General features: G+C 38.4%; 1 protein-coding gene across 1 annotated transcript in view; it reads right to left on the reverse strand.

The window, feature by feature from the left end:
* Positions 1-443: 443 nt before the first annotated feature.
* The window catches only part of MPHOSPH8 (M-phase phosphoprotein 8), a gene marked incomplete at its 5' end in the record, with an annotated part of 24132 nt that continues 7310 nt past the window's right edge, over positions 444-17265 (reverse strand). Inside the window, 10 exons of the mRNA XM_017730760.1 lie at positions 444-2789; positions 3706-3789; positions 4428-4555; positions 5854-6008; positions 9433-9587; positions 11651-11737; positions 12542-12682; positions 13807-13895; positions 13982-14107; positions 15901-15997. Of these exons, the coding sequence (XP_017586249.1) occupies positions 2748-2789; positions 3706-3789; positions 4428-4555; positions 5854-6008; positions 9433-9587; positions 11651-11737; positions 12542-12682; positions 13807-13895; positions 13982-14107; positions 15901-15997 (1104 nt within the window). The remainder of the gene's footprint in view (positions 2790-3705; positions 3790-4427; positions 4556-5853; positions 6009-9432; positions 9588-11650; positions 11738-12541; positions 12683-13806; positions 13896-13981; positions 14108-15900; positions 15998-17265) is intronic.

Here is a 17265-nt window from a genome sequence, read left to right on the forward strand (position 1 = left end):
AAGACATGTTATACTGGCTGTTTTCCAGTACCATATGGAAAGGCACATGGTGGTAACAAAACTACAGCAGGGACAGACAAGCAGAACATTTTGGGACAGCTCCTGTGTACTTGGAGCAGTCCTGGGGGCTAAGAAGGCAGCTGAATGCTGTGCTGTCTCTTTCCCATATTGGAACAGCTTTCTTAAATTCAGACTGATCAAAACCCATCTTGTTTTTGCAAATGGGTGCAGAAAGCACAGAAGACCTGTGACAAGGTCGGCTGTATCACCCACCAACCTTCAGTACCTGTGAAAGAAGCCAGGAACAGCAGCACTGGTGATGGAGCACTGGAGGTAAGGACCGCGAGCCTTCAGAACCATTTGCTACCACTGCAGTTCATAGGAACTGCAGCTGCAGCCCTTGCTGGTGGCAGCAAGAAGAAACTGAGCAAGTACTTCACGGGTATTTCTCCACAGTGCCTAAAGAATTGTTTTTTATTGTAGCTACTTTCTCTCCATCCTTTGTCCACCAAAACCTTTTTCAGCAATTGAATTAAAACCATACAATAAAAATGGACAAAACCCAGCTTCAAACAGCTTTTCATACACTTCTTAAGCATCTTCAATGGGGATTCTGAATTTATATTGCCAACTAAAAGAGGAAGACGGCTGCAAAATATCCATCCCTTAATAAAGCATCATGAAAGCCAGATTTCATTCCCATGTTCTGTAGAACTCCTCCCTCTCTCCCAAGTGCCTCAAGATAAAAAACAATACAATCCCCCAAATCAGCAGCCTTTGACAAACTACTTGCTCTATCAACTCTTGGAGCATTACTAGACATTTTTAGGTTAGACTGTACAACAGTTTCTAAATAGCATCTCTAGCATTTGGACATTTGTTCAAAACACCTTTTATCCCCGCCTGGAGCAGCTCCAGCATTTCCCACTGGCAGGTGCTGTACAGAGCTTGTCCCACACGCACTGTGCTGCCACACGTCCTACACCGGAGTAACTGCAAGGAGCAGCCACGTACATGAAAACTGGCACTCCAATGTAAGGAAACACGAGTGTCCCCTTTCCTTATGCATCATCCAGGGTTATGCACAGTGACTAAAATTTCAGCTACACAAAGTCCCAAGTGCTGGCAGTGACATACCTGATTCTCAGCCAGTGCCTTTCATGCATCTCAGGTGTTCACACTTAGCAAAGTGAGGTATCTAACATATTTCAGAGAGGTGGAGGTATCAAGTCTGTTCAAAACCCAAACTTGTTAAGATTTCATCAATACTGTGCAAAAACATAAGCAACTATTCTAAATGAAAACAGAAATGAGGATTTGTATGTCATGCTGCTGTTCTAGTTTTATATAGCTTAATGTGACATTCCACAAAATTGGTGTCCTTTGCTACTCATTTGGCATCTCTTAAATATGGAAGATTTAAACTTCCAAGAACAAAAAATTAAAAACTGGTTAATTGAACTTTATATTAAAAAGTCACAGTTCTTAAAAGGATACTTCATACATCTGCACCATTTTGATGGTGAGCCGTCAAAATCATCAAGAATTTATCCACAATAGTTTTGCTAATAATATAGGCACATAGTGGCATGTAAACTACACATGACAACTAGAACAGCAAAGGCACGATCTGGTTTGGTTTTTCCTACCTTTCAAGATGTTGGTTAATTTACAAAGAAAAATATTCTATACTCCATGCGGAAGTATTACATTTATATTTTACAGCACAGGACCATTACAAAACTGCTGTCATCTGATAAAATGGGTCACTTAAATAAAATAATAATAATAATAAAATAAAAATATAGCAGCTTTTTGCACTGAGGAGCTGAATTTCTGAATTAAAGGACAACACGTGTTCTCTCATCTGTCAGGTTGAGAACATCTGAAATTCTCTATGTATCTTCTTGTCTACAGAAAGCACTGCCTGCACACTGAAGGTAGTTAAAAGTTTTCTGGTTCGCTATTTTCAGCTTTTGTTTGTTTTTCAGATGTCACCTAAGACTGCAAAAGTTAAGATGTCTGATAAACTACCAGTTACTTCTCTACTACCAAAGCAGGTTTAACCAGTGATTTAACTGGGAACCTGACTGCAACCCTCTATGAACTGAGCCTGTTCAGATGTCTTTGTTCACGCCTGCAGACTGAACTCTGTTAGTTCAAAGGGAATCACTCTAAGCATAACTGCTGTCTCATTGAGAGAAAGGAACAGCAGCAGTTTTAAACCAGAACACAGCCCTCAGCAACTTAAAAGTTAAACCTAATGCAGTCATTTTAAAGTGTAATTTCTGCCCATGACTCCAATAATATGACAGTTCTGCATTTCACATAGAAACGTTAGAGTAAGTAGAAAACTTTAGTTTACAAATGAAGATGATCTTTAAAAAAGACATTCCATGTAATTACCTTAAATAGTTCTTTTATGCACCATTCCACATTGTGGAAAAGCTGCAATATGCAGTCTGGACTCCACAAGTTAAAGAAAAACAGAATTATATGTATTGGCACAAATACTTACATCTACATCTGTACAAAGTAAAAAAAGCTGACAACCCTGTCCCACCAGTGCAGCATATTCAACTGCTCTCCAACACACACTTCCTGTGACTGCCAACAAGCGACAGTGAGCTGGGAACTGAGTCCTCACAGTGTGGTGCCAAAAAGTTCCAAACTGCTTTGTCAGTCTCTAAACAGAGGAATCAGAAGAATATCCAAAAAAGTGTCAGTCCACTCAGCATGCTCAGAGGTCACTGTAGCTGCACTCTGTAAGCTCCTATGAGCAGCTTTACCTGCAAAAGCAAACAAAGGTTTCCATATCAACACTGGTCACCGGTAATTTCTGTGTTAAACACTCCTAATGTAGGAATGGCACAAGAAAAGGCACACAATTGCTACTGACTGAGAAAGGAAAAAGGGAATTACAAAGTCCTTAATAAAATCAGTTTACAGTAGCCCTACTGAAATACGGATGGCTTGTTAAAGGACTCCAGTAGAATACTGCAGCATCAGGTGGTGTTTGAACAAGTTAGCCCCAAATCTGAACCAGACAAACATACTTCCATCTGAATACACCTTTTTCCACTTAAAAAAAATTAAAGGAAAGTACAATAAAAGATGTAAGACTATAACTTCAGTGCAACTTTTAAATCTAGAGATCTAGAAAATTTACTGGTGTGTCTTCCTAGGATAAAATAAATGCTACCAGAACAGGATTCATCTTGCAACATGTAGTGGGGAGTATTGCCCAAACCACCTGTAAAATGCAACAGACTATTTAAAAAGCAGAGTGCATACCCTAGTAAGTATTTCCAACACACAAGCAAAAACATCTGTATGAAAAAAAAAGAAGAAAGGTGGACACTCCACATATCTTTCATTAATTCATTATTAAATCATTAAGTCATTAAATTCACAACATAGATGGAGAAAATGAATGTTTAGCTGGAACATTAGTTTACCCTAGTGCATGAATTACTCTGACTGCAGCATAAAAACATACAATTATGACAGAACTAACCCTTGGCAATGCTCCTAAGTTCTGGCAATGTCACAGGATGGAACTGTAACTGATGGAAACTGGGATAAGGAGACAGTGGAAAATCCTTAGTTTTACATTTGCAACATACAGCTAGAAGCATTCAGACTATGGAAGAGTTACTGTACAACAAATGAACATGCACATTTAATTTTGAGAACCTTTTGTACCTTGGCAGTAGGAGCTTCTGTCAACCGTATGAAAAGCTTGTTAAGGCCTGCAGTAGGGCTGAAGGAATAAATAAAGTGACTATCCTACAAGGAAAAAGAAAATGGACAGAGTTAATGGTAGGCTATGGCTTAGAGAGCTGTGTAAGAGGACTAACAGAACACAACATTTTCACTTATGCTTTTTTTGAAAGAACATTGTGTATGATGCAATCACTGAGAAAACAAGAGGACTTCAAAATTGTGCACAGTGATGCATTTAATAAATTTTAAAAAAACCCCAGAAATTAATTATTAGAACTCTGAGGTAGGTTGGTAAGAAAATATTTAAGAACTTACTTGGGTCAAAAATGTGAGAGGCTTGGTCAATAAGAGAAGAAGCCTCAGTCCCAGAATCACAGAAGGGTGGAGGCTGGAGGAAACCGCTCCAGGGCATCTAATCCAACCCCCTGCTCAAGCAGGGCCACCTAGAAGCAGGCTGTCCAGCACTATGCCCCTGACTTTTAAGTCATAAATTTTTACAGAATCTAGCACAAGCAAACTTTATAGTTCTCTCCATATACAAAGAAAATTAAGTTTCATTTTAAGAAAAACCTTATCATGATAAAAAATATGCTTCATCACAATACTGTAAATTCAAATTACGGCACTGAGATTTCCCAAGCTGCTCCAGGAAGACTTAATGAAGCAGTTTTACAGTCAATCAGTTATGTGAAAAGATTTACCAAAAATACAGGGAGCTGGAATTTGTCGTTTAAAACCACAGCTTGTACACTGCATGGTCCACAGAGCCGAGCAATAACTTCTTTACCAAAGAAATTTGAATGGAAAATAAAGAGAAGAATTCCAGATCCTGAAAGGGAAGGCAGTTCAGTCACATGAATTTGAAATGAGATACAGTATTTAGAACTGCCTACACTGGACCTTTGAAGACAGGTACACATACGTATACATAAAAACCGTTACATGGTGTATATATAAATATATATATACATATATATATCTAAACAAACGAACAAACAAAAATCCCATTTCCCAAGGCAGTGGATCCAGAAAACTTGGCTTGGCCACCAAGTTAAGGACTTTTGGCAGCAGAACTAATTTAATGTGGCTATTAGAAAGGACTGCAAAATAGAAACAGCAATCCTCAGCACAGTTCACTTCTGTGGTCTCGGATTTACCCAAAGAGACTTACGGAATTTAGTGTGGTTTGGGTCTAGTCAAGAATAGACAACTGAGACAAGTCAATTACAGATCTTTATGAAATGCACTGAAATTCAATAAGCAGCAACTTTAACTACCCACAAATGCTTCATTTTAATACATAAACTTACATGAAGTTTCTTAATTCTGTAAGATGAGATACCTATAATCAAGAACTGGAAGACTTACCCAAAAACTCTGAACAACCAGAAAACTGAGCAGACATAACCACTTTCAATCTTAGTTTAAGTGGATTCTAATAGTCACACTGATTTATCACTTCAAGAAAGATCGGTATCAGTAGGTATTTCCCTGACATACTCATCAAAAATGACTTTTAGCTAAGCCAAGCAGCAGAGAATAGCATCTGAATTCCTGGAAGAATAAAGAAACATTCCCAAATACCTTGGGAATTTGATTCCCAGCCTTTTCAAAGGGTTTGTGGGCAAAACTAAGTTGATTGCAGCTGCTTCCTTTTCCTATTATTTCTAGGCTGCATTTGTCTCAGGGCAGTGCTGGAGCTACATTCCAAGCCTCCAGGACATGACCTACTGTCTACAAAACAAAAGGGTCCACTACAAGATTTTCTCTATTCATCTAGTAAGCCTAGATTTTCCTGAATCATTAATTCTAAGGTAAAGGTAAAGCACTCCTTTCCTGTAATGCCTGTCACTGAGCTAATGTAACCCATGAACAGAAAGAAGCTGACACTCTGTACATGGCAATTAAAAAAAACTTTAAAAAAAATACACACAAACCCTACCCATAATACATCAAAATACAATTGCTCTCCCTATGCTCCAAAATTAGGCATTCTTAATGTCATGTACTGCAAACTCATACAAAAATAATTTTGCATAGGAGATAATTTAAGACAGGCTTTAAATATATTGTTCTACCTCTTTTAAACAAACAAAACCCCCACCACCACAACAAACCCTTCCCTACCTTCTGGCACATTTTGTGGAGGTTTATAGTTAAAATCCATAGAAAAGTCTGGCCCTTCACAGAGACGATGACACGCAATTGGGAACACTGGCTCCAGCAAAGCAAGGCGGGCTTCAAAATAATTCCTGATGGTATCTTCTGCTACATTTAAGAGTCTGAAAGACCAAACAAGTGAGGCCTGTGGTTCACACAGTAAATTGTTTTACCAGACATAGGCTTGGTGAGAGCTCACACACACACATAAAAAAAGGATTCCAGATGACCCTTTTAGATTCCTGATTTTCAGGAATGAATGTCTTCATCACTAGCATTGATGCATAGATGAACCAGAGGTCCCAATATTTTGTTAATAAAATAATTTATCAACAATCTGTTTGTGAAATTCAACTACTGGGTCCAAAAAAATAAAATATTAATACAAATGCACTACAGTAGATTAAAAAAAAGAATCTAACTAGCCACATATTTTGAAGGCTTTTTATAAGGAAGGATATCCCAGAAACATCAATATATACCTGGTGGGTGAACAAACATCACCACTTTCCCAGCCTGACTGAATTAGCAATCTGCCTGCAAGTACAACATAAAAATAAAGAAGTACATCCCTCTATAATTTTACTGGCAATACTACTGGAAAAATGCAGTTCCCAGTTAAATTCTGTGAATAACACGGTGAAAAAGTAGCAATACTACCAACTAAAACAGGCGAAGTGGGGGTTTTGTTTGTTTTTTGGGGGGGTTAGGGAGGCAGGGGAAACAAGCAGCCCAGCCTTCAAAGAGAGACCACATTTCCCACTGGTGTCTGGCACCTTTGCAGGCAGGTTACTCAGTAATCCTCTTCAGAAAGCTGTTTTGTAAGAAATGGGTTTTACATGTTTTAGCACAGCAAAGGTCCCACCTGTGGCAGCTTTGTAGCTTTTTCAGTTCTTATTCAGAGCACACCTCCCTGCCCTGCTAACAGACTATCATCTGCAGAATCTAAAACTTTGGTGTTTCACTGGAAAGAAACAGCAAGAACTGCCGTGCCAAAGCAAGCCCCAAAGCCCACATAGCCTATTTTCCAGATGCTTGACAAAGCCCTATTAAAGATGAGAAATTAAACAGTCCTTTTTTGGTACACTGTCCTATTTTCCAGCAATCTGATTAAGAGCCATCCAAAACTAGAAACTGCAGCCAAATCACATCTCCTTAGATCTACTTAATCCCTTCTAAAATCCCATGTATTTGTGACCACAGCATTCTGCAACGAGACCCATGATTCAGTTTTGCTGTGCAAAAATATTCCTCCACTTCAAACCTATCACTAGATCATTTAGTAGAATGTCCTGCAGAACCTGTCTCATGGCTTTGGGTTATTTTCTGTTGTTGTTTTCTGATTTTAGATTTTGATCTTTTAAGCATTTTATTTTCAGTTCCACTACTACTATATTGTCCTCCTTTCCAACTGACAAAAAGCACTAAACTGGTATGCTCAGGTAATGAGTCTAAAAGCTTCCTGAATTAGCAAGAGCTGTGTTACTCCCTGTATAGTTCACATCAGCACAGTGGTACCCCCTGGACATCAATTTGCATTCATCAATATTTAATTTCAACTGCCACTTCACTGGCAAAATTACATGGTCAAGATCTTCTGAAACCTCATTATTTGGATTAGCCAAAACTAAAGGTGGCAGATGTCACATAGGAAACAAACCAGAAAAGGCATCAAATAGTGAATGAGTGACAAAGTCTCACTACACTGAACAGCAGACACCAGATCACTTATCTGAATGCTTGCTGTTACCTTCAACATCTTAACTAACAAGTCGTGATTTGCTTCCCTGAGCAAGAATGAGCATACTCCATTCACCCACTTCAGCTGCCCCTGCTCACTTTAACAAGTTTCCTGTGTCTGAAAAGTAATTATTAGGCTTTATGCTTTTAGCACTTTTGTTTTTCCTTTTAGCCTTCTACAAGAGAAAAACATTCCTTAAGTGTTCATCTGCTCATGACAGAAGTTTGATACAGTGATCTACAGTATCAACAAACCTTACAGGGCACTAAAAACACTGGCATCATAATACTTTCCTCCTGGTATGAAACTGGATCCAAACATGTTACTTCAGCAAAAATCAGCAGCACAAAATCTAGCTGGAAACCAATCGCTGCTGGTGCACCCCCACGATCAATGCTGGGTCTGGTCCTGTTTAACACCTTAATTAATGACCTGGAAGATGGTGCAGCGAACCCTCAGCACACTGGCAGATCAGACAAAACTGGGAGGGGTGGCTGAGACCCTCTGGTGTATTTCTGTCATCCACAACATACCTTGACAGGTGTGACAAGTGGGCTAACAGAAACCTCAGGATGTCCAGATATCTTTAAAAAGTTTCCAAGGACCTGACAACCTCTCTGAGCAGCCTGTGCCAGTGCTCCATCACCCTCAACAGGAAAAATGTATTTCCTGACACTCAGAGGTAGCCTCCTGTGTTCCAGTTTGTGTCCATTGCCCCTTGTCCAATCACTGGGAACCACTAAAAACAACCTGACTCCATCCCCTTCACCCTGTCGCTTCAGGTATTTTTTGACTGATACACATTGACCATTACAAGGCAGTTTCTGTAAAGACAGATTTAAGAAGTCAGCTCATGGGAAGCACAGGAGATCTGAGGTAGAAAACAGCCAGGGCTTTCTATACACCGGAAGAGAATAAGCTTGGACTACAAACTACTTCATAGATTGTCTTAGATTACATAGATGAATCATTAGGACTAAATTATGATGAAACAAGAAAGAAATCTTGCACTGAGACAGTGTTCTTCCAGCATTAACTATGCATTCAGGGCAGAATCTCACCTGCCCCTGAGACCCTCCCTGAGTCTTCTCCAAATTTCAAGATTGCTGGTTATCATTTTCTGCCCTAATACATTAACTATCAGTATTCCTCCAAATGGATATCTGAAGAGCTTGCTCCTTCTCTGTATGTCTTAGTTTAGCTCAGTGTATTTTCACATGACCATATGACATGAACACTTCACATGTCACATACCATGCACTGCTCTTCAGCCATTCTGCATGATGATGATGATGGTGATTTCCATCATCTACTGGCATGAAAGCTTTATCCCTAGCACTTTCAGCTCACAGTTGACGTTTAAAGGTCCACCAACATCACAACCGCCTGCACAGACTTTTCATGGTGTTTGTACTTGGTGTTCTTTTGTTTCATTTTTTTCCTATGCTTTCTAGCAAGGTATTTTATTTGGCATGCCCTACTAAGAGCTTACATTCAATGGTCCAGTGTTTATACACTTGTAAGTTTTCATGACTGCTGTACCTTTAGTTAAAGGAATCTTTCACTTCTAGGAATTACCTTTTTCTCCTTTCCATACTATTACTCAGTGGTTGAGCACGTGTATGCCAATTCTGTTAGCTCACATGATTTTGATTTCACATGATTTGTTAGTTAGCTTTCTGCCCAAATCAGATCTGTTTTCTTTCCTGACATTTTCCCCTCTTTTCCTTGACTTAAACCAAAATTATGACATGCCTAGTATTGCAAACTTCAGCAGAACAAACTTCCAAGTACAGTTTACTCACGTTTCCAAGTGGCTCTTGAGCTGCTCATATACCAGTACGTTATTGCACTGTTTAGCAAAATGCATGGCACTGTTCTGATGCTTGGACAAAATGTTGCAGTCAGCTCCGCTTTCAATCATGAGCCGCACTATATCAGAATTCCCTCTTTTACAGGCCTGTGTGGAAAGGGAAAAGGTGCAAGGACAGAAAACAGTGATAAACCCATCAGAACAGAGCATAACGTGAGAGTAAGAAGAACTGCAGAAGTGAATTAAAATTCAAACTTTGTTACAATTCAGAACTATTAACTATTTGCTCTGTGAATGGTAACACAACTTGAAACTCAGGAACACACTCCATAAATATTTTATCTTTATCCAGGCAATACTACAGACCCAATCCTACAGAAGCAGCAACACTCAGGATTACCAAGCAGACATAATTAGAAAAAAAAAAATTACAAAGCAAACCCCAAAGTTGTGTGAAAACATCTGATCTGCTGGAGTTCAGTAACTGTACATTTTCTTGCAATTGTTTACCTGAGTAAGTATGTTTTTGTAGAACTATTTAGAAATTATTAAAGTAACATTTCCAAGTGTCTGTTTTTCTATGCATCTCAGTTTAAAATGGTACTCTGGGTATGCAGTATATTTACAGAATCTGTCCCAGACTGGTGTGTAGCTATGTCAGACAGCCACTGTTATCCTCTGTGCAAATGTTCAAGGCTGTTCACTGTTACTTACAGCAAGAATTTCAGGGCACATCAACCAAAGACTTACAAAAGCACAGGAAAATCTAAAAAAAGTTTTACTTTGAAGAATGCAAACACGCTCTTGGTCACTTGTTTTCAAATACTTCATGCAGACAAATTAGGGAAAGGCACAAGAGATACAACATTTTTATCTTTGTGAGGCCTTTCAAAAGTCAGCTTCTGAAATTTATCTCTGCTCTGAACTTTGATCTGTGCCTTCAATCCATATAAGCTTCCATAAATAGAACAACCCACCAGTTGTCCTCAAACCAAAAAACCCAGAAAAATCTCACACCACCTGACAGAAAGGAATTGAGTGTTAAGATTTTTTTTTCTCTGGTAAGAAAAGTATGAGAAAACTCCTAAGGTTAAATAAGAGTGACTTGATAAACACACTGATATGTTTATCCACAGAGAGCTAACCTTCTACTTGGTGTTCTTTTGTTTGGTTTTTTTTCCTATGCTTTCTAGCAAGGTATTTTATTTGGCATGCCCTACTAAGAGCTTACATTCAATGGTCCAGTGTTTATACACTTCTAAGTTTTCACAATTGCTGTACATTTAGTTACTGGACATGAAGATCCTATTCTCTGTATCTACATCACAAAACAAACACCTGGAATAAGTCACTGTAGGCTGCTAGTCAGTTTGTATAACTGTGCATCAAAGACTATTAAAAACTTTAAAAACAATGACGGTCAAGACTGAAGTTCATGGAAGTAGTCAAACTATGAAGAGATTTTGGATTGAAGTGGCTGAGGAAACCACAAGTGAGTTCTTGTCTTCAGAGAAAATGCAAAATCCCCACACTTGTTAAGCCTTACAGAAGGCAGAACAGAAACAATACCACATTGTCTGGGCAGGAAAGCTTCTGTAACCTCTTTGGCAAACAAACTACACTAACAGCCTACAAATAAATACAGCAAGTTTATCCAAAGGGGAACTTTGGTGAAATTCATTGACATAAAGAAAAAAATATTAAAAGCACAGACTGTTTTAAGAGTATTAGAATTTTCCTGTTACAACAAAATTTAAAAACAAAAAAATCAAAATTTCCTTTGTGACTGGGGGAGTAATGGTGAAGAACAGGCACTGGGAATTAAGACTGCAAATTGGCTATTTTATTTCTGGCCTGCAATAAAACAGCAAGTGTCAATCACAGTAACACACAAGTGAAAGATTTTCCTTTCTGGAATTTCTCTCTTCCTACTGACAATCTCATTATCTCAGCTGGAAGACCACATCTGCATTTCTCTGAGCCAAACAACGGAAGAGGATGATGAGCCACTGCATGCTGAAGGCATCTGTGTTTATTGTTTAGATATTACAGTACCTTAAAGGAATGGATTAAAACTCTGCTTAGAGTAACTATGAATAGTATTTTTATTTCAAATATGGTACGTGTTCCTGAAATGAATTCTACAAAGACGTTTTTAGTTTGGCAAAAGTATTACTATTAAACCATGTAAGGACAAACACGGAATTTACCTTCATTAAGGCAGTTTCACCACTGCTCTGCTGCATGTTCACATATGCTCCAGCTTCCAGAAGAATAGCTACCGTTGTTAGAAAATTCTGGGGAAAAAAACAAACCAAAACCACAACACAAGTAAATAAAAAATATTCTGATTTTGTTTCAGAATGTAAAATGACATTTACTTAAAATTCATCCATAGAATGCAAAACATGAGTCATGACACAATTAACACTGTTCTCTCCCATGGCTAATAAGAGCAGTTCAGACTTAGGCAAGTGGATGGCCGTAATTGTTTACAATTCTTACTTTTTTTCTAAATCTTGCAATAACAAACATCACAAGAAGGAAGCAGTGTATTTGCACCTGCCACCAAACTGGAATGAGGCTCCCTTCTGGCCTTCTATCTCCTGTACGTGGGGAAGCACATGGACCAACCTGAACAGAAGAGTGCTCTCATGAAACCCTGACTTGCTCTAACTTACTGGTTTAGCTGGTCTTAGTTTGGGAAGAGATTGCACTCTGTGGGATCCACTGCCCAATTGCTTTAAAATAGCAAACCCGGTTTAATCAGAGATTTTCTTTCTAAGTCTATCCAGTTTGGATTCTGTATAGCCAGATACCATAACACGCAATTCTAGCACAAGAACAAACAGACAAAAAATTCAGAGATACCCTCTGCCTCCACTTTTCCTCCTATGATATTCTCCGCTCAGGGCATGGTTTGTGATCAGAACTTATTTACACTACAATAACCACAGCTGCTGAAATTATGCATTTAAGGTCACCCTGTTGTATGTTGCTAACTACTTTTTAGGCATCATCCAAAGGTAAAAAAATGTGTACCACCTTTAAACGTAAGTAAAAGACCCCAGAACCCCAAATACAACAATAACCAAGCCAACCTTTTCAGCTGCATGTATCAATGCAGTTGTTCCATTTTTCTGTCTACCATTAACTTTAGCTCCTTTCCTGATTAGCACCCGCAGAAGGTCATCGTGCCCTCCAGCAGCAGCAAGCATTACCAGGGTCATTCCACTTGCATCCTGGAACAAGAATCATTGCCATGAAAAAAAGCAAATACGTCAAGATAAATCAAAGCTGCAAGACAAAAACTATAAGCGCATCAAAAGGTTTCACAAAGATTTCCCTCCCTGGCAGAAGAATTCACACATACATGGCTGCCAGATACGAGCGAACTATCACCTCCCACTTCTCTGGTCTGCAGGTCTCACACTCTGAGCTCCATTATCTGCAAAATCTGTAACATTTGGAGGACCAGAACAAGAAGCAGGAAACCCAGAATGAAGCAGGAAGAAAAGCTGTAAGGTATTTGAGGGTGGGGAAGACAGCAAGACCATGGAAAATAGAAGTCAGCACCCCTGCAGAAAAACCACTATGGCTCAAGTCAGCTGCTCCCACAACACTGCTTTTTGATTTTCTCAGAGTGTAAGTGCAAAGACAGTTTGTGACCAGCCAGTCTCCTCACTCATTCCTGCATTTTTCACCAGACCTTACAACTCACAGAACACATGCTAGCCTCAGTAGTTCATTTGCCATTTTCCCTACTACGCTACATAAGTCTTAGCACAATGTGGAGTTCTCAAAACACTACGTAATACAACTACCCAAGATCACCAGTGAAAATACTGCTACTGGAGATTTTAAAACTCAAAAATGGAACTAGAGTACTATTTAACAGGAAAATAGATCCTTGAAAGTAAACCCAGTAAGAACACAGCTGATGACAAATTGGCAGAAAACTAATTATAAAGTGAAGTGGTCCCTGTGTGTCAAACAACTTCCAGGTTTTTGGGGGTTTTTAGAGTTTTGTTTCCCATGTATAATGTTTTATGCAATTCAGCCACTTGAACTGATGTTCACTGTTCCTTATAGCATGCATAGTTCCACATTTAGTCAGTTAAATACACCGGGCAAGATACCTGGAAAGCTACTCGGATGGTTCTATCAAATTTCATTTTTTCTTGGAAGAAATGTATAACAAATACTGAAACTTCCAAGTCTCTACTACTTTTTGACACCTTGTGCTTTTTTACCTAGGTGAGATGGAATTCTGCTACAACAGAAGAGGGGAAAGCTTTTCAAACAAATCAAAATTTGTATTCTTCCCTCCTACTGTCTTCCAATACTTCTACTGCAGAAAAATTACCTCTTGATCCAGATTATATTCTTTATTTGAAGAAAGCGCCATTTTCACTGTCATGTAGTCTCCACTTTTAACAGCATCTCTCAGGAGAGCTAGAAAATAAATTCATTGCTATTATAGGATATTTCCCTTTGAAATGTCAGCTAAGAAATACCCCCTCTTCCCAGAAAATACTCACTACTTGATATTGGTTCTGTTGATACATGATTCTCATCTTCTCCATCAAGATGCTTCTGGAATTCTTCTAGTGTCAGCCATTCTAACTGCATGTCCATACCCAAACTTAGGACTTGCTGCTTGCCATCTATTATGTATTAGATTTTGTGGAAGAAAAAAAAGGTCAAATAAGTAATAAATTGCAAATTTTCAAGCTTGCCCTTGCTTCAATGATCAGCAGCTTAACATATTACTGCTGCTACTTTTCATTCAAAAGAACTCTGGCAGCCAGCATGGAATGGTTCTCAGCAACAAAGGCTATATTACAAACAAACATAAAATGCTTTTACTTGAAAGAAACTGTTCATTTGTTGTAATAAATAAGGCTGAAGTGATTAAGGGAAGGTGAACACTCCATCACTGTAGTAGCATAAACACCAGAAACACACTGAAAAGGTATCAGTGAGTTTCAAAAGAAAACTTCATTTCACCCCCTGCAGAGGCAAGAACTGGAGCACTAGAGATGCAAGAAGGAATGCAGAAAATCTCAACTACCAGTGTTCTCCATTTGACACAAATCCACTACTTCTCAATCACCTTCTGCAGTAATGCAACTCCATGTGTCTGTTTCATCTCTTTTATTTCTCCTTCCTTGTACACCTTGCTCTTTTAATTCTTCTATGAATTTATATTCTAGCAAAGAGTCTTCTCTTTTGCAGTTATTCTCATAATATTCACTTTTTTTTTCTGAAACTACATTAAACAACTCAAGTGTACTTCTGATGTCCTTAATTCCTAGAATATTAAGACAGTTACCAAGAGTGATTACTTGAGCCACTAACAACTATTACATAACAAAATTTAAGTAAATGATCAGCATCCATCTAGAAGAGATCAGTTCTCCTTCTGTAAGTATTGGAGCACAGGAGCAAGCTTAACATAAGACAAAAGTCAGGGAGAGTTAGTCCACCTCCACCTAGCCTGGCAAATCTGAGTTCTGACTGCTTTCAACACGGTACCATCTTCCTTTTAAGAAATGCAGCCTAGAATTATGCATAAATTACTACTTCTAAAAAATGGTTCAGTATATCTGTGATGACCACACAAAGGACAAGTGCTGCAGAGAACCAATCATTAACAACAATGATTAATAAACAATCTATGCCACTTTCAGAGAAAGGTGTTTCTCTAGCAATAGCTGTTTGAAGTATCATAGCACCTTCTATATCCATTCATAATTGTCAAAGGTGCAGCTACCTAGTTTTCCTCAGCTCATCCTCATCAAACTAGTGAAGGAATTTATCCTGAAGAAAGTAATCCAGATTTGTTCTGAGATCAAGAGCAGTAATGCTAACAATCCATTATACTATCAGGGATAGAAACAGAACGTAGACATTTTTCACTGTGTATCAAATAATCCAGTTCTGGTGATATTTTACAGGTTGTATAATATAACTCATCCTTGTGGCTAGAGCAGGAGGCAAGAAGTTTGTCTGATGGGAACCTCTCTAGTTTTCCTGAACAGAAACACTATATATGCATAATATTGTCAGAACACTTCTGAAAATAGTCAATAGTTGGACGAATTCCTCTAAAAAAAAAAAAAAAGGGTTACTATTACATGCCAGAGAAGCACAGTTGTCAATATTAATTTAAAAAGGGTGAAATCTTGACTTGTCTACAAAAATGTCAGACTTCTATATACTTCCATACTTCATACATGAAGCATATATTAACATTCTCATGAAGCATATATTAGCAAAGCCATTAACCAGAAGACTTTTGCTTCCTAAAATAAAAGCACAATTCCTTATTTCAGGGGGTGGGTGTGTGTGGGTGTGTGTGTGTATGTGTTACAAACCTATACAATACCCTGTAGAAATAGGAAGAGAATGCCCTGAAGAGTCATTCCCTGCTCCGTTTTAAGCAGTTAGCACTTACTTTTTAGGCCCTTCTGTTCTTTTCTGCTTTTTTCTTCTTTTTCAGACTCTTTTTTTTGAGATTTTTCTTTCATTTCAGTTTTCTTTACTTCTTTTTCCTAAAATTGAGAACAAAGATCAAATTTCAGTGGTAGAGAAAAAATGGAAAATAAACTCCTTTCACCACTCTAACAACAAAGTATATTTACAATGAATAACTACTATCAATACAATTACTACTACTGTATGTAACAGACTTGTAGACATTCCTGAGACTTGAACAGGTGAGTCAGGAGTTAAGTCTGTGAAGGCTTCTTCCCTAACAGAAGAGGTATTATTTCCTGAACACAGTTACTTCAATTCATATTTTTACTGCATCCCAGCCATTCAAGTTGCTTTATGGAAGAGCTGCAGATATGCCAAAAACAGCACTTTTGAAGGATTCAAAATGATGAACTTCTCATTTGTTCCAAATACTGAACCTGAATAAGAAGAATGTAATTATTTCAAAGTATTTAACAATTTTGTGGCACCATATTTGAAGCATTATGACAGCATTGACTTGAACCTCAACTGAAAAAACTTGACATTTGGACACAAAAGGTTCCAAGCTTTCCAACTTACAAAGAACGCCATGGCAACAGTAATTTGTGAAAAACAGACATTCAGCAAAATCCACCCAAACTCATGATATCCATGCAGAAGTCAAAGCTTAGCAATATCTAGTATCACAGAAGAACTTTACTGTAGATGTAGATATATAATCAAATTTGCCAAAATGGAATTCAACTGTCTCTACCAAAGTCTACCTTTCTCCTCCTGTAATCTTCTCTCTCCACTCAGACAGCAAATTTACTGCCGAGTAGGCTGGACACTAACCTGGCACAGGGAACAGCACTGGCTCTTTGAAAAACCGCCCCAAAAGAAGTCCTCACAAAAATTTACATATATGCTACCATCTCTCTGACACAGGAAAAACCTTAATTAAAACAGATTAATTGGGTGTATCATTAGGTTTTAGCAGAGCTGAGACATTTCATTGTTTTCCTCACCGCCTCCCTTTCCTCCACAAACCTCGGCTTTTGATCGCTGACGTGATTAATGCTAACACAGACAGCTGTCAATCCTGGCAGATGCTCAGCATTTAAGAGGAAATCCATAACTGATTAAAGGGACTACCAGGTATTTGCTGCAGTGGGCTGTTAAAATCAGTAATCCTGAATTCTATTTCAGATTTCTAATACAGATCAGATGCACAGTGTACACATTTATTTTTTGGGGTAAATGAAACGGAAGGAATGGTTCAGCATGCAAACTGACCCCAAACAGAAAAGACTGTGTTATAAATTGACATGGTTGCTGCTCTATAAGCAGAGTTGCATAGGGA

The sequence above is a fragment of the Corvus brachyrhynchos genome, unplaced genomic scaffold (genome assembly GCF_000691975.1).
Source record: "Corvus brachyrhynchos isolate BGI_N302 unplaced genomic scaffold, ASM69197v1 scaffold363, whole genome shotgun sequence".
Lineage (NCBI taxonomy): Eukaryota > Metazoa > Chordata > Aves > Passeriformes > Corvidae > Corvus > Corvus brachyrhynchos.